Here is a 23,350-nt window from a genome sequence, read left to right on the forward strand (position 1 = left end):
TTAAAGTACCCTCGGGCCAGGCTCTGGAAGAACATCCGGGTCGTCCGTTTCTAGCGAACCACCCTCGTCTCCGCAAAATTTGAGAACGCCGCGTTCCCGCAGAGCCACCGCGGGAGATGGCGCGAGCTGGCATGGGACGGCAAAATCTCAGCGGAATTTGGTCACCGCGCTTCAAATTTCGCCACCGTATATAGGGGTGGCTCTCTCACCGCCAAATCTAAATCCCCCATTTCCCCCCATTTCGAGCTCATCCACCCTTCTCGATCTAACGACATGGCCGGTTGTTCCTCACCCGCACGGTCGGCGAGGCTTGTGGTGGCGACGACGGCTGTGGCGGCGGCTACTGGCCGCTGATGGTCGTCTTCTTTCTCTGCGTCGATGACTTCGGTTGTGGTAAAATTCTGCAAAACCTATCCTTAGATCTAGATCTTTTGGGTACACAGGGTCTGAACGAATCCATTGTAGGATATTCATTCGTCGCCTGTCGAGGTTGTCGAGGTTGTCCAGGTTGCATCTGAATCTACCACGGGGATGGTTGTCGCCATTGCATCTGACTCTTCCACTGGGACGGTGGTGCTGCATGCATCTTCATCAGGGTCCCTTGCTCCCCCGACCTCAGTGTTGCGTGTTGGTCCTCTGACTGTAAGGCCGCTTTTTCTTTTCTCGATGTTCATTGATGTGGTAGTGCTTAAGGATGCTGATGTGGTAGTGGTAGTTCATTGATGTGCTACTGCTTAAGGATGTGGATGTGGTAGTGGCAGTTCACTGATGTGCTAGTGTTTGTCGTGTAGGCGATCATACCATTGAGCTCCCCTGATCTTTCTGCTCCTACTGTCAATGCTCACCAATGTCTGAGTTCAAGCAAACCTGCCATAGTTTGGAAAGCTGAGCTTTCAAAGTTTGTGTTCAACCGGTTGGTTCAGCTTGTCCGTAGCGGCGTCTGATTTAACATGGAATTCAAAGAGGAGCAGATGAAGAAGGTAGTTGCTGTTGTTCTTGCATTTGTTGGCATACATGTGACCACTCTTCAGCTCTACAACCACATCGGAAACTGGAGGACCAAGTGGAGCATCATACTGAAGATGAAAACCGATCGCATTCTAGACTAGAGCGAAGATGGCCGCTGCTTCTATGCTGCTGATGAAGAGACGGCGGACGAGTACATTCAGGTAGTAACCCTCATTAAGTTCCTTCATAGATCTGAAAGTACGTGATTATCGTCTGCACTAATAGTTATTCCTTGTGGATCTGCGCTACCCGAGGCATCGTCAGTACGTCGAAACCCCGATCACGAACTATGCTCAGATGAAGACGATCTCCACATCCCAGTTTGTCTGCAGCGCGCAGCTGTTCCAACCTAACTTGCTGGTCAGGGCTATCGACTTCATTGTAGACAACGAAGAAGAGTATGCCGAGTACTGTAAGCTGCAGCCAATGAAGAGGAGGAACTGACTTAGGACTTGGCTTCGCAAGAAGTTTCCTGCTTAGTGCTTCTTCTTCTTTCGTCATGATCTGCTGATTTTGAGAGATGCTGTCATATTCCTCCATTAGCTAGGACTTGCTTAAACCTGATCCCCGGTCTGTAATGATGAACTTATTCGAGGTGGTATATACTAACCCCTCGTGTCATGAACATGTGATGCATTACGAAATATAGTTACTTCGCTCATGATGCAGCGCCCAGTAAGTATTTGATGTGTATTACCAACACATTTTGATGAACTGAATCTACTGAATGTGTTGTTATTCAGCTAGCAGCTGGATAACATCACCACTCTAAGGAAAAGGGTTACCACAACACGCTCATATCTGCAACCAAACATGGTGTGGGCTACACGAGCAGGGAAGAAAATAGTGGCACCCAAACAATGGGGCCTAACTTTCCTCTCCGGTGCAGAAAAGACCGCCCAAGCTACCAAATAGCAAGCGTTTCATGACTAATGACCCGTTCGCGCGACCGCAGGTGAGTCCATCTCACTTGCGCAGTGGTGCGCCATGGAGTACATGAATCCGTCAACGCGGTCATTGCCCTCTATCTGTACCGCACCACGTCAGCTCAAGCTTCGTTGCGAGCCGTATTGTAACGCCAGACTGGTGCGATACAATGCTGTAATTGTGTAAAGCTTACAGCAGCAAAGCGGGCTCGCGCTGCAGTCTACACATCCTTTACAAATTCCTATCCGCGCGCTCTATACTCCTATTTCTTGGATGTTTCTTTGTTCCCGAAAACAAGCCTAACATTAGCCTCTCAAACACTTCTCAGAGATAGGACGAAAACTGTCATTATTTTGTGGATCACACAAACCTCAACGGAATTCAGGCCAAATCCCCACCTCTGTTTACCTCCAACAGCACAAAACCCGGTCAAAAAACCTGTTGCTTTGCTCCCATCCAGCCATCCTTCCGACATCCATGCGCAGCCACAAAAACCTTCCTAGCCCCCAGAGGCTATTTAAGCCACAGGAGATCGTAATGCAAAACTCCCAGGGCATTTCGTCACCGTCCTCAGGCCATCCACCGAATAAAACTCTTACCTCCCAGGCCATTCATCCTTCGCCGAGGCAAAAAACTTCACCCAAGTGACTGGAGGTAGGGGAAGAAAACACACAAGCAACTATGGCCCCGCTCCGTGTCCTTTCGGTGATCGCCGCCGCCGCCATCCTGTTTGCCCTCGCCCTCGCCGACACCACCGTCGCCACCAAGACTGCTGACTACGTCGTCCAGGGCCGCGTCTACTGCGACACATGCCGTGCGGGGTTCGAGACAAATGTCACCGAGTACATCAAGGGTACGCAACTCATTTCTGGCCTCTCAAACTGAAACTGCACATATGCAGATACCTGAATCGGTAAACAGCCGAAACTACACACAAGTTTGGGCCTCACCTCGCTTCTTGATTGGCTTGCAGGTGCCAAGGTCAGGCTGGAGTGCAGACGCTATGGCAATAACGTCCTTGAGCGCTCGATCGACGGTGTCACCGACGAGACTGGCACTTACAAAATCGACCTCAAGGACAGCCATGTGGAGGACATTTGCGAGGTCGTCCTCATCCAAAGCCCCCTCGCAAACTGCCATGAGATCCAGAACCTCAGGGACCGTGCCCCTGTTCTGCTCACCAGGAACGTTGGCATCAGCGACAACCTGCGCTTAGCCAATCCACTCGGTTACCTCAAGGATGTGCCACTGCCCGTCTGCCCTGACCTGCTCAAGATGTTCAACTTGACTGCTGGTGATGATGACGATGACCAGTGAGGGGATGGTCGCCATGGCACCACCTGAGAGTCTCCACATATCGTATATAAGTTACCTGACCTGCAAATAGCATGGTTGTATCAGCCAAGTACAGCATCCATGCATAGCTGTCTCAAAACATGGAAATTGTAACTTTGCCATCGATCTAATGCTACTTACAGCCTTGTGATCTACCAGATTTGCAGTTGCATTCTTGCCATCAATTCTTCTTCTGCAACCTAGAAGCATGCTATAACAAAATCTGGCATACCAAAATCACCATGCATCTAACCTGATAGAAACAAACACCTTTTCATTTCTTTCTAGATTACCAACTTACAAATTGCTCATTACGTTAGATAAGGCTGAGGTGTGCTTACACCAGCGGCACTGCATCTCTATTACATCACATATGAGGAAGTATGAACTATTTCTATGTGGCTTATCTTGCAAAGATTGTCCAGGAGGAGGAAGCTCTTCGCTACCACGGATTCAGATCTTCAACAGGTCCGGCAGTACAGTTGAGATGCTTCTCTCCAGATAGTAAGAATACATCCCCTGGGTGATGGAAGCTCTTCGCTACCATGGTTTCAGATCTCCAACAGGTCCGGCAGTCCAGTTGAGATGCTTCTCTCCAGGTTGTAAGTATACACCCTCTGGGTGTGGGAGTTTGCGAGCAAGACCATTCAAGATCTGGTGGAATGCGTCTCGTGGTTGGGCTGGCTGTGGGAACAACATGGCCTGCTTCATTGATGGATTTGCGAGCAATCTTTGCTTCCTTAATATATCCTCGATAGGCATCGATGTGAGAATTGTGTCCAACTTTGGGACATCTTTCTCCTCCACAAAAACACCAATTTCCTCCCATGGGATAGCATCAGCAAACGGTAGCACAATATCATCAGCTATGATGACTGGAATGCAGCCAAATACCACAGCCTCAACCAATCTAGGGCTCCATGGTGCCCAGCCCAATGGGCACAGGCAGAAGACTGCCCTTTGCATGTCTTCGTAGTAAGTGGCAGGGTGATCGGTGGAAATGTCAAACAGAGGATTGTTCTTGAAGTTCTCCCACAGAGAAGCTCTCGCACCTCTGTAAAACAAAATAACTTTAGTTAGTAAATGGGACCAAACCATTAGGAAGAATTCAAATTGGTCAAAAGCTTAGAAGAACCTACCTTGCATAGTAACCACCCTCAGGGTCATTCCCAGTGTCATAGAAAAGACCCCTAAAGTAAACAAAGATTGAACGTGGAGTTTCAGGGGGAATCAGGTGAGTCTGCATCTTCTGAGGAGGAGCAAAGGGTGGAATGATGATAGACCCCTCCTTCAGGCAAACATGATTCTCCTGTCCAAATGTTTGCACCAATGTCGCACGTCGCAGCAATGGGAGAATACCACGTTCAATAGCTTTTTCTTCCTGCAAATAACAAAATATCAGTTACACAGAAACCTACTAGGAAAAGTGTAAAATAAGGCCAAATATTTTCATAATTAAGACCTCCGTCTCTTACAAGGTGTACTAGATGAAATGACAAAATCATGCATATAAAAACCCTTAGAGAATATGTGAGGTTCCGGGACTACTAAACTCACCTGATAGTGAAAGCAAGATCCAAAATCATGTGGGACAACAAAGAAGTGATCTGCGCCATCAGTTCGGTTCCAAAAAGGCCATTTATTTGAAACATACTGAATTGCACTTCTCATCACCCTTGGTGACTTGAATGGCAAGGGAAGTCCAGCAGGAGTTAGGTCGCATGTAGTATAAACTGGTGTGTAGAACCAATCAGCCTCCTTGGGTTTGAGTGTCCGCACGGCGCTTGAGAGCAAGAAACGATGCATAAATATTTCTGCAGCAAACATGTGATTGAGGCACCGGGGATCCTTGGTGACCATCTTCTTGTTGTACTTTCTTGGCAAGTCATAGATGTAAACCTTCAACTTTCCAACAGGATTGTCTTCTAGCACATCGCCAGCACTCCCTGAAGTTCAGTAATCGTGGATTTAGATCAAGCAGATGTCAAGAGTTACCTGAACAGAACATATAGTACAGCAACAAAAGCATACAGCCATCCTCAACTAAAATTGTGAAATTATATGAAGCATAAACCACTTGAGCATGGAAAACTGAACCTTGCGATTACAATTGATCCATGCTATATCAACCAATGGAACCAAAATCAATTGTATACTACCGCATAAACATAATCTTGGCAACAGTGAATGAACTATCAAATAGAAGAAACTGTGGGAAGCGAAACAGAGAGTAACATCCCAACATAAACCCTACAACTTCGGTTGTAAACTTGCAGTAGATGGCCAGATGTGTGGACCATAATGATGGCACAAGCAACTTTTACAGGAGTGGAATCAAAAATTTATTTTTGGAAAGGTCTACGAGGGGCGAAGCCCACCTGAACAAATTATTTTGAGGCACTAGTGGAATCAAATTGAAACTGCTAACCTAACAGGTGGTATATCACAACAACATCCAACACGAAATGCAGAAAAGAGGACTAATCTGGATTCAGTAGCCCTCAAATATGACCTAGTCAACAATTCAAGGAAACAGCCTAGATAGAACAAATAATTTTCGTATATCAGAACCAAATTAGCTATCATAATTCTGAAAGTTTAAGCGCCTTAACGGGAGCAACAGGAGCGACGAAATCCTAGGTCCTTACAACCGAAAGCATCAACTTTTGAGAAGAAAACAATATGGGGGAACGAATTTGGCGATAAATTGGGACCTGAGATGCGCTCGCTATGCTGCTGGACCGCGTGGTCTACCTCGCCGGAGTCCGCCGCGGCGGCGACGGACGGCGGCGGGAGGACGGACGAGAGGGCCATTGCCGCCAGGAGGAGCGCTACGGGGAGCCATCCCGCCTTCGATCCCATCGCGGACGGCGCCACAATCCAGGGTCTCCGTCTCACAGAGCCGAGCTTAATTAAGGAGAAGATTGGATTTGGAAGTTCGATAAAGGTGAGATTTTTGGGGAGCAGAACGAAGCAAGGGGGAGGATGAGGCCAATTAGATTTTGTTAGGACAAATGGAGATTGGAGAGAGGAGAGAGAATGGTTCCTGTTTCCAACAAAAAGTCCACAGTAAGCATGGAAACCCACTTTTCTTGACCACTTATGAAGTAGTAAAAGGTAAGGCTTAATTAGAAGTATACAGTACTAATAATTGCTGTTATCATGCTGGCTTAAGTTTTTTTCTGCTTCAGATGCAAAAAAAAACACTATTTTTTTAGTTTATTGCTACGAGTCTGCTATGAGAGTAAGTCAAAAAAAATGTTCAATCAACTTCCTTGTTGTTAGTTTCTCCGCTATCACTTGCCAAGTTAATCCTTGAGGCGGGTTAAATGACGAATCAGACAATGTTGTCATACTCGCTTTGTTATAAAACAGCTACCACGATGCTTTCTAAGAATAAGAACTCAAATTCAAGTTAGTGAGGACTTTTTTTTTGCGAATGAAGTTAGTGAGGACTTGAACTTGGACACTTCACCAATTTTATATTTGAACTAAAACCACAACACAAAATTATGTGGAGGGAGTAATTGGATTGTACATCCACTTGACTGGCCAAGTGAGCTATCTTTAGAGCATGTGTTTGTTTTTCTAAGCACATCTCTAAGCATTTTTCATTGTACATGGCCTCACTCTTATTAGTCTTATATTTTACTTTGTTCACAGACAATTCTCTCACGAGTGTTTGTGCCGTCTACAAGAAATGATGCCTATAGCAACTTGGTACATTTGGTGGGATTGTCCATAATTTGTAAATGGTCACAACATTCAGCCAACTTCCAGAAACAACACTTAGCTTGGAGGCAGACGATGTGAACCCGGGTGCATGTCCACCCCATTATAAAAAATTCTAAAAAAAATGCTATTTCATAGTTTTAGAAAAATTTGAAAAAAATATACGCATGTATATCCTATATTGACACTTACTTATGTAGATTTTGGCAAAGAAAAAAAACCCGACTATGTGTGACCTACACTAAATGTGAAAATGGAATTTCTATTTTGGTGAACAATACACAAGTAACACAACCAATCATTATAGTGTTATTTGAGTATTTTATCATTTTTCGTGTAGATCACATACAATCGTATTTTTCCGTGAAAACTTACACAAGTAAGTATCAACATAATATGTACATGAAAAAAATTGTTTCAGTTTATTTTAGATTTTCAAATAGCATTTTTTCTAATATTTCCCCACTTAGCCATCCATGCCAGCCTTTGTTGCTCACTTGGCAAAAGCGCGTGAGAAGAATAGCATCTTGAGGATGGGAAAGGATGTGCATTCCCAATTTATGAGGACTCCCACAAGATGGCGAGGGATTTTGCCAAGATGGTGTCTAAACATTGTCATTCGCCCAATCGACCTCAAAAGTGATTACCCCGTATGTGATGATTGGACTAAAATTTTGTGGAAAACAACAACTGATTTTTCAAGAGGGATTAACTGTTCCCTCATAAAAAAATGTTTCCCATGGTGTATGCTTTACATGTGCCCGGACCCAAAAGTCGGGTTCATGGGTCTACAGCTAAGGGAAACCCTGTATTTCATCGTAGCAAATTGTAATAGACTCGAAGACTCATTTGATTGCGCCATGAGAGGCCGGTAGCAAACGTATGGACCATGGCAATGGCCGTCTAGCTGTAGCTCAGCTGTACTTGTACGTAGTCGTTTTCTCCTTTTGCTCCTTGGTCACACGGACAAGAAACAGCCTCCGCTCATGAAAGCGTGTGCCATGCCGCCAGAAGCCGGTGGGCGTACAACCGGGTCTCCCTGCCAGCATACCATCAGCAGCATCACCGTGTCAAGTTGACACTGTCAACTATCAAGGTTCAAGGAGCATAAAAATCAACATAAACCTTGTCTCCCTGCCAGGCATACCATCAGCGGCAGCACCGCGTCAAGGAGCATTAGAATCAACATACAAGTTAATGAAGTTACATCACACAACCAATCTTGGAACATTTCCATGATTTAACTCAACCCAATAGTACAAACACAACAGATGGAAGAACAGCATGTTTGATTATTTATCATCAAAAAATGGTGGGAAGGGCCAGAGGAGGTGTCCAATATCCTTCCAATTGGGTCCCAGAAATATCAGCTCCAAATAACTTTTACATTTCAGTAGCAACATAGCAGAAACAATTATTTTGCACTGCAAAATGCACTCAGGTAGATAACAGTGGATCGGTGCTGCGACGATAGTCGTGAAACAAAAAGTCCTAGCCACATTGTTTGATAAGAAAAAATAACAGCACGACAGGGATTCACCCCTGTGAAGAATGTATATTGATAGGTGCCAAGTCTTAGGCTCTCAGCCTATAAGCATCTTGTTGTCTTCCAAGAAACTGTAGGTGGGGACCTCCAGGTTGAACGGGGCAGGGCCCTTGCGGATTCTGCCAGAGATGTCGTAGTGTGAACCGTGGCACGGGCAGAACCAGCCGCCAAAGTCTCCAGAGTTGGGGAGGGGAATGCAACCAAGATGAGTGCAGACACCGATAACCACCAGCCACTCTGGGTTCTTCACACGCTCAGCGTCTTGCTGCGGGTGGCGCAGGGATGCAACGTCCACGCTGTTGGCCAGCTTGATGTCGTCATCTGTCCGCCGCCTGATGAAGACTGGCTTTCCACGCCACTTGACAGTAACTGTGCTGCCGGGCTCGATGCTGGATAGATCGACCTCAAGGGAAGCAAGCGCAAGCACATCCTTACTTGCTGACATGCTCAAGACAAACTTCAGGACGAGGAGACGCAGCAGTGATGCGTACACGAATCTCCCACCGCTCAGGACAAAGTAGGCAAAGGCGCGCTTGCTGGGATCTCCAGGAGGATATCTTTCATGGTTGTACTGGTCATAAAGCACTTTTGAGTTGGGGTTCTTGAGTGCAGCCACAGTTGCTGGAAGTCCAGCCAGCCCAGCATCTTGGTTCTGTGGAACGAGTGTTTCACTCGACGAAAAGCCTGCATTAGAATTACAAGTAGTATGGAAAACAGTGAGATATTGCAGGCACCATATTTAGGCATTGATAAATAGATACAGTATGGTAGTTTAAGTACTGCAAACTGAAGTAGCACCCATACAAAATATTTGTTCATCGTCCAGCACCAACGGAGGGTAACACAACTTGCAGAAGTTGAAAATGATGGGAATAAGATAACCATATCAAGAATTCCATGGCAAGCCCTAGACAATGTTGAGTAGCAAATGGACCTTGTCCTGTGGAACTCATAGTAAGTACAGACTACTGCTATTTGAACAATCTTTCTTGATTGGCGTAATAGCATTACTAGAACCATCGAGAATATGCTACCCAGACTACAGATTAACAAGCAATGAGAAGATAGCAGTTAGGTCTATGGCTACCGGTTGTCCACATGTTTGTCAGAAGGTAGCCAGGCCCATTAGAAACATCTCAACTAAATTACAGTTTCAAGAGGAGATTGACATGCCAATCACTCTAGCCGCCTACTGCACTTTATATTTCCATACAGTATTGAATTATTAGCAATCCATTTCATTATGAATCAGACAGATATAGCCAATTGTGAATTCATTTCATTATCAAGCAAGTCAACACATAGACGCGTAGGCCATCCACAAATCCGATCCAGGCTAGAATGATAGGTACGGCGTCATGGCAAAGCAACCGCCAACAGCTAGACAGGTAGGTCGAATGAAATCGTAACGCCCTACGGGATGAACCAAAGCGGAGATCATTAGATCAATTTCGGATCACGGACGAAACTGCGTATTCGAAACCACGCGACCCCAATTCACGGACACCCAGGCGAAATCTCCACGGACGCGGGGCAGATCAGGGAGAAGGGACACGAGGTTGGCGAGATCGCGGATATACCTCTGACGGCGGTGAAGAAGGGCGAGTCGATGGCGAATCGCGGCTGGCGGGGCGAGTTGTCGTCGTCGTCTCTCCCGGGGCCGGCGAGCGGGCCCCTGGATCCGGCGGCCGCCGCGGGGCGCCAGGAGAGGGAAGACGAGAGCCTCCTCCCCGCAACCCTCAGCATCTCGTGGCCGGCGTCGTCTTGCTCCGGAGATTTGGGTTAGGGTTCGCTCGGTCGCCACACGGACGGAAGAGGCTGCTAGAGAGAGAGAGAGAGAAAGGAAGGGAGAAGAACGAGCGGCGGACCAAGTATTGAGGGGCGGTGGGCTGCTCGGGCCCGGCTTCTCCGGCTCAGTAGGCTTTACTGGGCCTGTAGGGGCCTGGAGATCCAGGCCCGGTATAAGCTCCTATAAGTCTTCTTTTCTTTTCTACTAGGACATTTGCCCGTGCGTTGCCACGGGATAACAAGAAAAAGACATTAATCGCATAAAAAAAGACATTGATCAGAACAGATGATCGAAACTGAAAAGACCGAGACCGAACCCGAAAAAACCGAGACCAAAATGACCGATAAAGAAATTGGGTAGAAAAGACATTGGTGGACAAAACAACCGAAGACCGAAACCAAAAAGACCGTGACCAAACCTGAAAAGACCGAGACCAAAATGGCCAATAAAGAAATTGGTTAGAAAATTTTATAGACCGAATTTAGTTTGGTCAATTCGGTCATTTCTTCCAAGTAACCTAATAGACTGAATTTTACGTGAGACTATCCCGATCTTTACAATTGTGTGATGTGCGTGAGATGTGATATTCTTGAATGTTGATCAAACTTCTCTAGGATTGTTACATTTTTGTTTAGATTGTTCAACATTTATTCCCGCCAGTTGATAATAATATATGCAATTAAAAACATCAAAAATACATCTAAAATGTTGCCAACTTCTTACTAAATAATTTCTAATATTTATGTTGACAACATTGACTATGATGTTTGGTCATGACCGAACCCGAACCCGAATTATTGGGTACCCGAATTTTTCGGGTAGTAAAACAAGCAAGTATATTTCGGTCTTCATTTTTTTAAGACCGAACTCAAAATAGACCGAAATACGAAAACCGAATTGTCGATCATGACCGAATGCCCACCCCTAAGGGATAAGGAGGCGATGTTGTGCAGTAGATGAACAGATTCCTTCCTAATTTTGCATACGTTTTGGGTTATTTGAAATAATGAAAACATACGTCTAAATTTTGAAAAAACAATTGTGAGTACCCGCTGCAAGCTTTTTTTTGGAACAAACACATGGCCTTTATGATTCATCGTATGAAAATGTATGTGTGTTGCTACGGGTCTAAATCCTGAGCCTGACTTGTTCTTCCTACCCTTCACGTCCATTCAACAACGGGTGTAAATCCCAAGCCTGACTTCGCATATTGTAATATTGTCTCTAAACTCTTTGAAAATGTCTTATTCATGTATTTAAAACTAATAGTAATAAATATTCAAATCCACTGCAAAGATAAATCTAGTGAAAAGGCTTTAATGAAGTACAAGAAGAATTTCATGTTGACACCTATTATCAACCAGAGGCAAACATATTTTATGGCAAAAAAATAGCAAACGGTAGTAATGAAACTATATATTACCTTTGTTTCAAAATGTATGCCTTTTTAGGAATCCAGCTTCCTAAAAGGTTTACATTTCAAAACGGAGGTAGTATAGTGCTTACTGATGTAGTATGATGCTCTCGAATTAAAAAAAAATAAGTTGGCAATCATCACCACGCCGACAGCTCGCTCCCAACCTCCCGGCAGCACCGGAGGCCGCGCCGGCAGCCACCACAGCTCTCCCCCAACCTCCTGGCAGCACCGGAGGCCACACCAGCAGTTCATCCCCAATATCTCGGCTGCATAGGTCGATAAGGAGAGCTCTAGCAACTCATCCCCAACCACCCAGACTATGCACATCGCCTTTCTGATCAACGACATCACCTTCTTGCCGCCTCCTAGCGAGCCGTGATCTCCAGCAAGCACCACCACGGCGACCTATATCTCCAATAGCAGTAAAATGACCTAGCTTCCCTAGCAGCAACTCAAAATCGTCGGCAAGAATTGCACAATCATTCTTTGACTTCAACTCGCACACCTTGAAGCCAAACCATCAACACCTTGGCACCAGGATTCATTGTTGGATCAGGGCAACGGAATCAAACCCTTTTGGGCAAGACAACATAAATCAAGTAAAAAAAATTAGAATGGTAGAACTGGCTTGTTGACTAAAACAACATAAGGAATCGAAGATTTCCGGATCATTGAATGCATACCTTGTCAACCTTAATACCAAGCATGATATTCTGGTCCTTCAAGTAGTCAACAAATGTCTTGCCATCTGTAGTTCACTCGTAAAGAATCTCCTCATCAATTGCTAGGATCCCACGCCCAGAGGAAGCAACAGTGCTGCAAGTGGTGAAGATTTAGATTTGCCGTCATAGACCCAAAAAAAGGCATGGTTCATTTTCATGACGACATAGTATCACCCATTGGCAGATGAACAGAAACAGAAACATTTGCCCAAATGCATGTTAGAGTTCTAGAATTTACCATATACTGGATAGTAGGCAGAAGTCTTAGTACGAGGGACAAGTCAAGAAAAAGAAAAGCAAGAATTACAAAATAAAGTTTCAGTGTTGCACTAAATAACTTCAGCATAAGTTCAGTAATAAAGGTTTCGAAATTCCTTTCCTACGGTACAAAACCTCTTCAAGCACAATGAATTGCAGACCTTACTATTTTCAGAGATACAACAGTACTAACAGTGTGATACCGTCAGTAGTTTTAGACCTTGTTATTTTCGGATAGCAACAACAATACTCCATTTACTTTCAATACGAGTAGACCTTGATTTTATTCTACCACCAAATATATATCTCAGAGTTGTAAAAGTGCAGGCTGAACTACTAAAAATGCAGGGAGTACTAAAAAATGGCTACAGTAAAAACAAGTATATAACTGAACCTGCTTCAGAAATTGTGGAAGCATGGCTCATAGTTACTGCTCACAGTTGCCTTCCACTTGATTCAATGGCTACACCATTGGAAGCTGCATCCCAAAGCAAATCAGTCAATGAATTTTTGAAAAGAGGATTAAATATTATTGAGTTAAATAAGTGCAGAGAATAAACACATAGTAAAAGTAATTGTAGGCTGGCATAACTGAATAATGAAAATCAACTATGACAAGACAAGTACAGACAACAAAAATGTTACTCCATTCCGAAAAAGATTTTTCTGTCATGGGAACACATTTGCAGTTTCATCTTCAGGTCTAATGGTATTTCACAATCTAATAGAGAAATTTTTATGAAAAATGAGAATGGGTTCAGAGAACAACAGTAACAACACTCGTTAGCAGTTAAGTAGTGTAACTTTATTCCACAAAAGAGGGCTGCCCTAGCTTTATTGCTGGTTCGAATAGCGATTAGCTTGAATAAATATGCATGGTTTCTTTTTCTAAACAGGTGTAGTACCGGAGATAATCAGTAAAAGGTGGAGATGAAATTGCTGATACGTACCTCGACAAGAAGAACTCTTCATCTTGAGCTTCTCCTGCTACTCCTGGTCCTCCGCCGCGTAACTCCAATCTAATGAAGCAGTCAGCAGGACGCGTCAATCATAACATACCACACAAAGGGAAAAGACGGAGGGAATTTTGGGAAGCAGCATAGCACTGAGGATGGAATCGGAACCGTACCAGATCGACCACCTTGAAGACAGCCTTGTCGTACTTGTCCTTGGCCTCCTCCGACAGCGCCTGCGATAGCAACGAGCTTAGGTTTGTTCCGCGCAACAGATGAGCGAGCAAGCAGAGCAGGCGGCGAGAGGGTGAGAAGAGTACGTTGGCGAATACCTTGGCGGTGCCGATCTGCGTGCCGAAGAAGTGCGCGACCCATTGGAGGCCGTTTTGGTAGTCCCCGCCGGCCACAACCATGATTGGAGCTTGTCCCTAATGTTGGATCGACAGATCGAGCCCTTACGCAGCAGATCCGGCTGCCGGAGGAGCAAAAGATGCCATTTTGATCTCAACCTCCATGCGCAGACGACGCGGCAGATTTGTTGGCCAGCACAGATGATGCAAGCAGGCGAGTTAGTGTCGTCATGTGGCATGCGAGGGAGAGGGCGCCATCATCGCGAGAAAGAGTGCACCGTCGCGAGGGAGGGAGAGGGCGTCGTCGTCGTCGCGAAGGAGGACTTGGTGCAGCAGGTGGAGTGCGTGGAGTCGGTGGGTCGTGCGTGGAGGGAGGAGCAGAAACGGAAACACATGAAATTTGGTAGCCTCTAAAAAATTGACCAATCACGCTGTAGCGAGATTTGTGGAGGGGCAAAAATTACTAATCAAGGAATTGCTGATTTTGTGGAGGGGCAAAAATCACATTGCATGTAATACGATCTGGCTGATTGATTGCTTTCCTTTATATGTCCGTTTCAGCAGGCTGATTCCTTCTGCAAAAGATCTATCGCGGATTAATTGGGGCTGATTGATTTCTGGATTAAATGCAACGTGATTACATGCAACATGATTGATTTCTGGTTGACTTTTCCTGTTTTGATGGACGGACCGACGACCAAAAAGTTGGAACGGACGAAAGTGGAGAGAATAGGGATTACGAGATTTAGTCTTTTTAAGTAGTAGAGATAAGTAGTAGAGATTGGTGAGTGTTTGTTCTTTTTAATAGTGTGGATAGATTTATGCGAAGGTGATATTCCATTAATGTGGAGATTCCTGATGGTTCTTAAAACGGTCCAGGTTGATTAATTGCGCGAATTGATATTCTGAAAGAATAGGGAATAGGAATAAGTAGTAGAGATTGATTGATTTTCTTTGGATTTCCTTGGCTGTCCCACCTGATTGATATTGACTTTCCTTGTTTTGGTGGGAGGGACGACCAAAAGGACGACGAAAGTAAGGGGAGAAGGGGGAACACGTTCGTTCTTTTTAAGTAGTAGAGATTGTGCCATTTTCCACCTTCAGGAAATTCAGGTGGCCCCATCAGCCCCGGCGGTTAACCACCTTCTCTTCGCAGATGACAGTCTGTTGTTTGTCAAAGCTAGTACATCGGAAGCAAGGGATGTTACTGATATTCTGAAAAAATATTGTGATGCCTCAGGGCAGCGGATAAATCTGGACAAATATTCAGTATTTTTGAGTAAATGATGTCCGAAGGTGGTGCGTCAATCTGTCAAGAGTATCTTGCAGGTACCAAATGAAACATCAGGAGGTTTGGGATTTCGGGATATAGAATTGTTCAATATTGCTCTTTTGGCAAGACAGGCATGGCGCATCAACCCGGAGACCTTGAGCGCAAGAATTCTCAAGGCTGTTTATTTCCCTACAACAGGTTTCCTCGAGGCGTCTGCTGGCTCTGATCCGTCACAGGTTTGGCGGTCTTTAGTGGAGGGGAGAGATGCTATGAAGCAGGGATTAATCCGAAAGATCGGCACTAGAACATCCACACATGCATGGAATGATAACTGGATCCCCCAGGATTATCTTCTCCGCCCAATGCCGAGTAAAAAGGATAATCCTCCTACCTTATGTGACATGGAATATGAAGGCGTTGGAGGAATCCTTCCAGCCTATGGATATTGAACAAATCTGTAGGATCCCTCTCAGCACGAGGCAATACGAGGACACGTGGTCGTGGCATTATGAACGATCCGCGTGCTCTTGGTCAGATCCGTGTACCGCTTGCTGGTTAATACAAGGAAGAGGCGTGAAGATTGGCTAGAAGGAAGACCAGCTACCTCGAACCAAGCAGCGGAGGAAAAGATGTGGCATAAAATGTGGAAGATTCAGGTTCCTTCGAAGCTAAGGATGTTTCTTTGGCGGCTGGCCCAGCAATCACTCCCAACTGGTGATGTGCGCCACCACCGAAACATGGCAACGACGAGTTCATGCTCGGTGTGTGGGGCTGAAGATTCATGGAGACACTCGCTTATCGACTGCCCGATGTCGAAATGCGTATGGGCACTTGTGAACGAGGAGATTACCCAACATATGTCCCTGGCAGAAGAGCCATCAGCAAAACAATGGTTATTTTCGATGATTGAATCCCTCAACCACTCGGATCTGGTGGAGATGATCGTCACCATGTGGGCGATATGGTATACACGCCGAAGAATAATTCATGAGGGAGAACAACAGAGTCCACTCTCTACCTTCCTATTTGTTCGTAATTTTCTACAGGATCTTGCCCAGGATCCTGGGACGAAGGTGGTACAGAGGAGACAGGTCTGCATGCTCAATCAGCTGAAGTGGATAGCGCCTCCTGTAGGTATGGTAAAGCTGAATGCTGATGCGGCGGTAGCAAAGACAGAAATGGTGGAGCACTTGCTGCAATGAGACAGGCGAGTTCCTAGGAGCGTCTGCCCTCACGCTGAATGTTGGCTATTCGCCCGCTACTCTTGAGGCAATGGCATGTCGTGAGGCCCTGGCATTAGCGCAAGATCTTAATATCCAGAAGATTTGTGTTGCAAGTGACTGTTTGAAGGTGATCAAGAATTTGACGCAGCCATATGACGGAGGATATGGCGCGGTGATCCGGAAGATCAAACATACGACGACTTTGTTTCAGTCCGTCGTTTTTAAGCATGACGCAAGGGCTTCCAATGGAGAAGCACATCGCCTAGCTCGTAGCTCTGTTAGTTTATCTTTTGGCCGTCGGGTCTGGTTGCTTAAACCACCTGAACATATTTGTATCCCTAGGAACTTTTTAATTGATTAATAAAGAGCGGACGGTATTCTCAAAAAAAAAAAAAAACTAGTGTGCCATTTTTCCCTCAAAAAAAAAACTAGTGTGCCATTATTTTCATTTTTTGTTCACATACACCACAAAAAATGTGCCTTTGCACAACACCATTAGAATAAAGTACTCATTTGCGGGAACACGCTCCATAAAATACAATCTATAGAGAAGAAAAGTGGGATTGCATGCTTAAATGGATAATTGACCTTGGCTTAACTCGACAATTTTAGTTCTCAAATGTGGCCGGAAGATGTAGATAATGATGTTGAAATGCAACTTTTAGCTTCCTTTCCTTCCAGATTGTGTAATATTTCTTTGTACGAGTCGAATGAATCTTCCTTTTCTTTCGCCAGGTGAGAGGGCGCCCTTGTGCCTACCAATTGTTTGAGCTGGTTCTGACAGAGTGTGCGAGAGAAATTTCATGTGTTCTCTGTTTGGGCAAAGGGCAGCATATGACACTACATAAAAGAAATTGCCTTCAGATTTATAATTGGTAATGGAAGAAAATACATTTTCCATATTGCGTAGGGTCATAAAGGCTGGGACCTAAAAAAATGCAAATGTTAGGAAACATGAAAATGGAGGTAACTTTAGATCAACAACTTTGCCCATGCTTTGTAAATCCAAAATGTACGTTTGGGTTAATCATTCCAATCTTACCAACAAAACATAAGTGATAGTATTAGATTGACAGCTTTGCTCATACTTCGCCGGACAAGTCATAAAATGCTCTACTATGGGAATTGGGATCAACACGTGTGACCAAAAGAAAAGGTATGTTTTGCCCATTACTATTAATCACACGACATATACATGCAGAAACAGTAAATATTAACAGAAACAGATGAGATTCATGTGCGAAGGAAACCGGTTGCAGGACTACAGGACGATGCTCTATCAGCATTTGTGTTATGTCAACAGGCATTAGAAACTCAGGAGATCAACCATCAGTAAATTGGACACTTTTTTTACTGTAGTTTTCAGGTTTCAGGAGCTTCTTCCTCGTCAGCAGCCGAGGCAGTATGTGCTGGGTATCTCCACATGATGTCTGCCCAGGTGCTCTGCCCATCCGTCACTTCCTTCACAACTGAGGCCACCTCATCAACCTCCACGCGGATCTGACCCTTGCTGTCCCGGTCCCGGACAGTCACGCTTGTAGTCGAGTCGACCGTGATCGCCAGGGGGACACCAATTTCATCCGTCCTAGCATACCGCTTACCAATTGAGTTACCTGCAATAGTACCCAAGGCACAAATTACTCGCAAAATTTACAAGATAGTGTTTCCCGTCCCCATAGTTTTGCATGACTGCTTAGTAGACGATCACAGCATCATAGAGAAGTGGTCTATAATTTTAGATCCTCAAGGGCACTTCAGAAATTAACATAGCAGCATATTTTGAAGAACGAAATCCATTTTATAATTCATTCAATGGAAAAAAATTTAACGAAAGAAGGTTCAACAATATAATCCACTGAATTAGTAAAACAAACATCGATTTTCACCAAGGCAGCAATCTAGACAGATGATTCAAAAGTATACATATGAATAACATCTTATACAGATTAAATATTGACATTTCAATGAAATGTTTTGCAGCTTAAGCTATTTTACCAAAAATAATGCCCAGGGGAACTTTGGACCTCTGCTAGAGGCCCTGTATTTTTACATATCATCAACAATTTCTATCATAAAAAATACACACTGAAATCTGCAACGCAAGGGAGGTGTGTACTGCCAGTGACAGTACAACCAAGAGAAGGGGCCAAAAGGGAGCACTGTGTACAATAGTAGGCTATAAATGGAACGGGAGAATATGATGCAAAACAAAATATTTGGTGAAACTTAAGTGGCTGCATTTAAGAGTACTTAGCGCATGAGTGAATGTAGGGTGCAAGATCCCAACTTATTTCTCATCCATTGGATCATTTACATACTGATTCGAACAAACCTACCCCATGCCTTTTATATTGGTATAGATATAGATGAGACAGCAAGAAGCAGCAAGTTAACAGACAATCGACAAAACATCAAGGACTATTTCTCATATATCTCATCTCTGGAAGATCGGTAAGATGAAACAAAGATCAAAAGCAAAAAAAGAAGGTGCAAATGGCGATCAAGTCATGCTATGCAAATTGCAACACTTCATACAGTTAGAAGAGAAAAATAAACACAATGGCTTTCCGTAAGTTCAGTGTACCTGTGATATCAATAATGTGAGAAATCCCTGCTGTTGTCAATGCTTTTGAAATTTTCTTGGCAACAATATCAAATTTCTCAATCTTGACCAGTGGAAACACGGTACACTTAATTGGAGCAACTAGAGGGGGGAAACCAAACACATTCAATTGCTCATCATCTGTCTTGCCAGCCCTTTGATAAAAGCAATGTTCGAACAAGCAGTAAATAATTCTCCCTATGCCAAATGATGGTTCTATGACGGAAGGAGTGAACTTCCTTTGATGTTCCTTTTTCTTCTCGAGGTTAATTGAAACCATATTTTTCTTTACGGTGACATCTTTCCCAAGGGTACAAACCTTAAACTCAACCTCCCCTTTAGACTCTAAAGCTGCTTTCATATCCAAAGCCTCAGTCTCACCCATGGCCTGCAACCAGAGAAAGTGAGCGTCAATAAGCACAACGGCACCAAGATGTAATAAGTCAATGTGGAGATGAAACTTACTTCCAATGCTTCGAGAACCATCTTTTGGTTCCCTTTGAATGCAAGACCTAGCTCCTTCTTTGATGGGGTTATAACTAACTTCTGAATGTGCCAAAAAGAAACTTGTCATTAGCAAAGCAGATAACTCAAGAAACTGATCAAAGCATCACAGCTGCAAGAGTTCAGTAGTAATAATTCGAATATTCAGTATACAATAAGAAACTTGAAACAAAAGTAAGCCCTCACCTCCACTTCTCTTGGTTCTGCAAATTTTTCATGTGCTTCAAGTGGAACACCACTTTTATCCTGCTCATTATTGGCAGCAGCATAGGATTAGTTCTATTGTGATAGATATGTGCAGAAGACAATTCACGCAGGAACATAAGCATTGCACCACTAATGTTTATGGTCTAGAACTCTAGAACAAATGAATGCTATAGATAAATTGGAACATAGATGAAAATGATGAATATTTTACAAAAACTCAGCAGTTGAGCTAACCAAATATGTTCCAAAATAAATTTAATTGTCCATGAAGGAACACATTTACCAAAAAAAAAAAGTGGCAAACAGTGAATACTTAGTAAAAATGCCTTTTCCACAGAAATGGTCTGCTCACAAATTTAATATTGGCAGAAAGCTTCTGCATTATATATTAAGGAAAATCAACTGGCAGTTACAGGTGAGGGCAATCATCAAAATGTGATACATACCGAGTGGGCACGCAAGTCATATGCAGATCTATCAGCAATTCCAACACATTCAATCCACCCATATGAACATTCAATCTCTGCATCCCAGCAATCAGCGGCATAGTGAGCCATTTCATTTGGCAGATGTTGTCGGAACCGTAGACGGTCTTTGTCAATGCCAAGTTGCGTCAAGAAGAGATAAACCCTTCCAATAAAATAGCCAAGGGTCTCATTGTTCACAGTTCCCTGTCATCAGTTGCAGCTAGTGTTGCTTAGAAATATGTCACAACTGCTAGTTAAGATTTTGGTACTACGAGTAGCAAAAGCAAGAGTTGAATTCAGATAACGCTAGCAGTATAAACTATGGTACCTCAGATACAGCTCCGGCAAGCTTAAGTTTTGTGGCTGATTTTCCTGTCAGTTGCTCTTCTCTGGGAAACATCAGGAACTCCAGATCAGAAACATCACTAAACTTTGGGTGGGATTTGTCCTCTGGGTCCACAAAGTGCTCAATCTCTGCTAATGTAAATTCACGTACTCGCAGAAGGCCTTGACGAGGAGATATCTAGTGAAACAAGTTTATCACAGATCACAGAGGTTGTTAAGCAATAGCCAACAGTTACTAGTAACTGGTCTCCAGCACACCTAATCCAGTACATGTCAACACTCAACAGTAACCAGATAAAAACTCTTCAATACAAAAAAATAAAAAATAAAATACCACTGATTTGAATTATCTTATTCATGCAAGCAACATTAAAATGCACTTTCTTTTGACATTCCAATCGGACCAACTAGTTTTGACTGCCTTACATTCAGTTTTTGCCCAAAAAGATCATTATGTTCCTCTGAGACACAAAGTGATGGCGTCAAGTGTGAAGATCCACCTCCAATGTGTCAGTCCCCGAGGAGCATAATGTTATCTGGCCAAAAATTAACCAAAAGATACTCCCAGACAGGAACGACAAAAGAGAACAGGGTGTTGAAGGAACTGTAGCAAAAGAGAGAAGTGCATTTTGCAAATGGAAGAAAGGAGAAGAGGGATTCAATAAGTGGCAAAACAAAAGCACTCTTTGTACACCAAATATAAATGGCTAATAAATAAGCTGAAGATTTCAGCCTATTTTCTCTAACAAAAATGAACATGAATTATACAATCAACAGGAGCCTTTCATAAGTTCTATGGCATGGTAGATGGCAAATATGTTCATACAGGATGCAAACCCTAGAAAACAAGTTAGTAAAAAAATACAAACCGTTGCAACGAAGTTGATGAATATAGGATCTAGACCCCATCAAAATTTATATTAAATAGATGAACAGAAGGTTTAGTGATTAATAGAGCCATGCCTCGTTACGGAAGGCCTGGCCAATTTGGGCTGCAGCGAAGGGTAGCTTGTTTCCATTGTAGTAATACAAGTCTTTGAAGTTAACAAAGATACCTTGTGCTGTCTCTGGCCTCATATACCTGGAAAACAGATGTAAAACATGAGCTTGGACTAGATTGGACAAAGCAGAACATACTTAGCTGTTCTTGAACTCACCCTGCGCTCAAACCCGATGGTCCAATGGATGTCTGAAACATGAGATTAAAGGGGTACGGATCTGACAATATATTCTTTGTGTCAGGAGCAACAATTCCATACTCCTTGATCTTAGCACCTAATTGTTCTGCCGAAAGATCGTCCAAGACAGCAAGAATATGGTTTAATTCTTCTATTTTCTCTGGTGACAATGTGGTGTCTCTCTCAAGCTTATCCTTACAGAAGTCCTTGAGTAAGTGATCAGCACGATAGCAGCTCCCTGTCTTTTCATCTTTAACCATTAAGTCTGTAAACTTGTCCACATGGCCAGAGGCCTTCAAGACAACTTCTGGCGTCACACATGGACAATCCACCTCCAGCATCCCTTCCTCCAGAACAAAATGCTAAGGAGGAAAACACAAGTAGATGGTAAGTTCATTATCTATTAACAAATACGATGTCCTCATAATTTACATGATAAAAGGGCATGTTGAATCTTTTTAAGCCCAACGGAACATCTGCATCCTAATATGCTGCACCCATAAGGAAACCCAGACCAATTTCCCCCCAATCTACAAAATGATGAAACTAGACAAACATATTTCTCCAATTTACATTCCAGAATTTTTTTTAGCTCTAGTGTATCCAGTGGGTACCTAGTTTATCAAAAGATAGCCAAATTCGGAAACCAGCACCATGCTACTCCAACCCTCACTGCAAGTAACACGAATACAAAGCCAACACGGCACGTCACTTAGCTTCAACCCTCACTGCAGCTCACTACTTGCAAGTAAAGACCAAAATTAAGTAGCCACTAGCTCCCACTGCAGCCTTCTCGACCATAATTCAGAACCAAAAGAGCAAATACGCGGCAACCTTTCGCTCGACGACTAGCCCCCAACCTACGACTCTACGGCCTCTACCTGCTCGAGAAGCAGTAAGAGAGAGGCTACCTGGCGCCAGAAGGCGAGTACGTTGGCCTTGACGGCGCACCCTGGCGGCCCGTAGTCGTAGAGGCCGGCGACGCCGCCGTAGATCTTGAAGGACGGCACGTAGAAGAGGCGCCGCTCCAGCGTGTTGGCCACCGCCACGCGGAACGCCTCCCGGCTCCCCGCCATGCCCGCGAGCCGGCGGGTGGTTGAGGTGGCAGCAGCGGCAGCTAGGGTTTGGGGCGGGTGAGGTTTGGCTGCGATGATGGTGGCGCGAGTGGCGGAAGAGAGGAGGCGGAGGAGCATGGGGAGATGAGATGCGACGACGACGTCTGGGCCCCGCTGGCCAGTGTGTGTGTGGCGCCAGACGGTCCACGCGAGATAGGCCTGGATAAAGGACGAACGTACTACAGTATATGAATTGACTTTCTTTGACCTGCTATAAACTCCGTCCACAATTACTTTAAGTTCTAGTAGTGATCAAAGTCAAACTATTAACTAAACATTTATAATATAGAACATATTGTATATTAGAATCGTCATAAATCATAATATATACTTTCCTATTGCATATATTGAGTATTATGAATATTGATACTTTTTCATATTTTTTGGTTAAACTTTGCA

The 23,350-nt window shown here is 44.1% G+C and overlaps 4 protein-coding genes across 4 annotated transcripts; 1 reads left to right on the plus strand and 3 right to left on the minus strand.

Annotated features, from left to right (window-relative positions):
- The first annotated feature begins 2,500 nt into the window (after positions 1-2,500).
- On the plus strand, positions 2,501-3,430 carry LOC124675327 (pollen-specific protein C13-like). Its single transcript, XM_047211394.1, has 2 exons — positions 2,501-2,788; positions 2,909-3,430. Exons 1-2 carry the CDS (start codon positions 2,617-2,619, stop codon positions 3,250-3,252), a joined length of 516 nt encoding a protein of 171 aa, XP_047067350.1. The 5' UTR covers positions 2,501-2,616; the 3' UTR covers positions 3,253-3,430.
- Positions 3,431-3,559: 129 nt separating this feature from the next.
- LOC124679256 (probable glucuronosyltransferase Os04g0398600) lies at positions 3,560-6,342 on the minus strand. The gene is made up of 4 exons (XM_047215052.1): positions 5,985-6,342; positions 4,828-5,216; positions 4,410-4,651; positions 3,560-4,324 (listed from the first exon to the last, which is right to left on the minus strand). The coding sequence occupies exons 1-4, from the start codon at positions 6,130-6,132 to the stop codon at positions 3,811-3,813; spliced, it is 1,293 nt and encodes a 430-aa protein (XP_047071008.1). The 5' UTR covers positions 6,133-6,342; the 3' UTR covers positions 3,560-3,810.
- A 1,932-nt stretch (positions 6,343-8,274) lies between these two features.
- LOC124679258 (cytochrome b-c1 complex subunit Rieske, mitochondrial-like) lies at positions 8,275-10,362 on the minus strand. Its single transcript, XM_047215053.1, has 2 exons — positions 10,129-10,362; positions 8,275-9,232 (listed from the first exon to the last, which is right to left on the minus strand). The coding sequence occupies exons 1-2, from the start codon at positions 10,292-10,294 to the stop codon at positions 8,586-8,588; spliced, it is 813 nt and encodes a 270-aa protein (XP_047071009.1). The 5' UTR covers positions 10,295-10,362; the 3' UTR covers positions 8,275-8,585.
- A 7,312-nt stretch (positions 10,363-17,674) lies between these two features.
- On the minus strand, positions 17,675-23,044 carry LOC124673417 (glycine--tRNA ligase, mitochondrial 1-like). Its single transcript, XM_047209498.1, has 9 exons — positions 22,748-23,044; positions 21,816-22,198; positions 21,622-21,739; positions 20,642-20,836; positions 20,293-20,517; positions 19,826-19,885; positions 19,601-19,681; positions 19,118-19,523; positions 17,675-18,146 (listed from the first exon to the last, which is right to left on the minus strand). The coding sequence occupies exons 1-9, from the start codon at positions 23,027-23,029 to the stop codon at positions 17,896-17,898; spliced, it is 2,001 nt and encodes a 666-aa protein (XP_047065454.1). The 5' UTR covers positions 23,030-23,044; the 3' UTR covers positions 17,675-17,895.
- Positions 23,045-23,350: the final 306 nt, after the last annotated feature.

Source organism: Lolium rigidum, chromosome 7 (genome assembly GCF_022539505.1).
Source record: "Lolium rigidum isolate FL_2022 chromosome 7, APGP_CSIRO_Lrig_0.1, whole genome shotgun sequence".
Taxonomy (NCBI): domain Eukaryota; kingdom Viridiplantae; phylum Streptophyta; class Magnoliopsida; order Poales; family Poaceae; genus Lolium; species Lolium rigidum.

What these genes read in the sequence shown, in the direction of transcription:
- LOC124675327 (XM_047211394.1), top strand. Translation starts at nt 2,617, where the DNA reads ATGGCCCCGCTCCGTGTCCTTTCGGTGATCGCCGCCGCCGCCATCCTG. An exon ending in TGTCACCGAGTACATCAAGG is followed by an intron (nt 2,789 to 2,908) that starts GTACGCAACTCA and finishes ATTGGCTTGCAG; the next exon opens with GTGCCAAGGTCAGGCTGGAG.
- LOC124679256 (XM_047215052.1), bottom strand. Translation starts at nt 6,132, where the DNA reads ATGGGATCGAAGGCGGGATGGCTCCCCGTAGCGCTCCTCCTGGCGGCA. An exon ending in GCATAGCGAGCGCATCTCAG is followed by an intron (nt 5,217 to 5,984) that starts GTCCCAATTTAT and finishes ACTGAACTTCAG; the next exon opens with GGAGTGCTGGCGATGTGCTA. An exon ending in GAGGGTGGTTACTATGCAAG is followed by an intron (nt 4,325 to 4,409) that starts GTAGGTTCTTCT and finishes TTTGTTTTACAG; the next exon opens with AGGTGCGAGAGCTTCTCTGT.
- LOC124679258 (XM_047215053.1), bottom strand. Translation starts at nt 10,294, where the DNA reads ATGCTGAGGGTTGCGGGGAGGAGGCTCTCGTCTTCCCTCTCCTGGCGC. An exon ending in CTTCTTCACCGCCGTCAGAG is followed by an intron (nt 9,233 to 10,128) that starts GTATATCCGCGA and finishes ATTCTAATGCAG; the next exon opens with GCTTTTCGTCGAGTGAAACA.
- LOC124673417 (XM_047209498.1), bottom strand. Translation starts at nt 23,029, where the DNA reads ATGCTCCTCCGCCTCCTCTCTTCCGCCACTCGCGCCACCATCATCGCA. An exon ending in TACTCGCCTTCTGGCGCCAG is followed by an intron (nt 22,199 to 22,747) that starts GTAGCCTCTCTC and finishes TTTCCTCCTTAG; the next exon opens with CATTTTGTTCTGGAGGAAGG. An exon ending in TCACATTATTGATATCACAG is followed by an intron (nt 18,147 to 19,117) that starts GTACACTGAACT and finishes GTACTATTGCAG; the next exon opens with GTAACTCAATTGGTAAGCGG.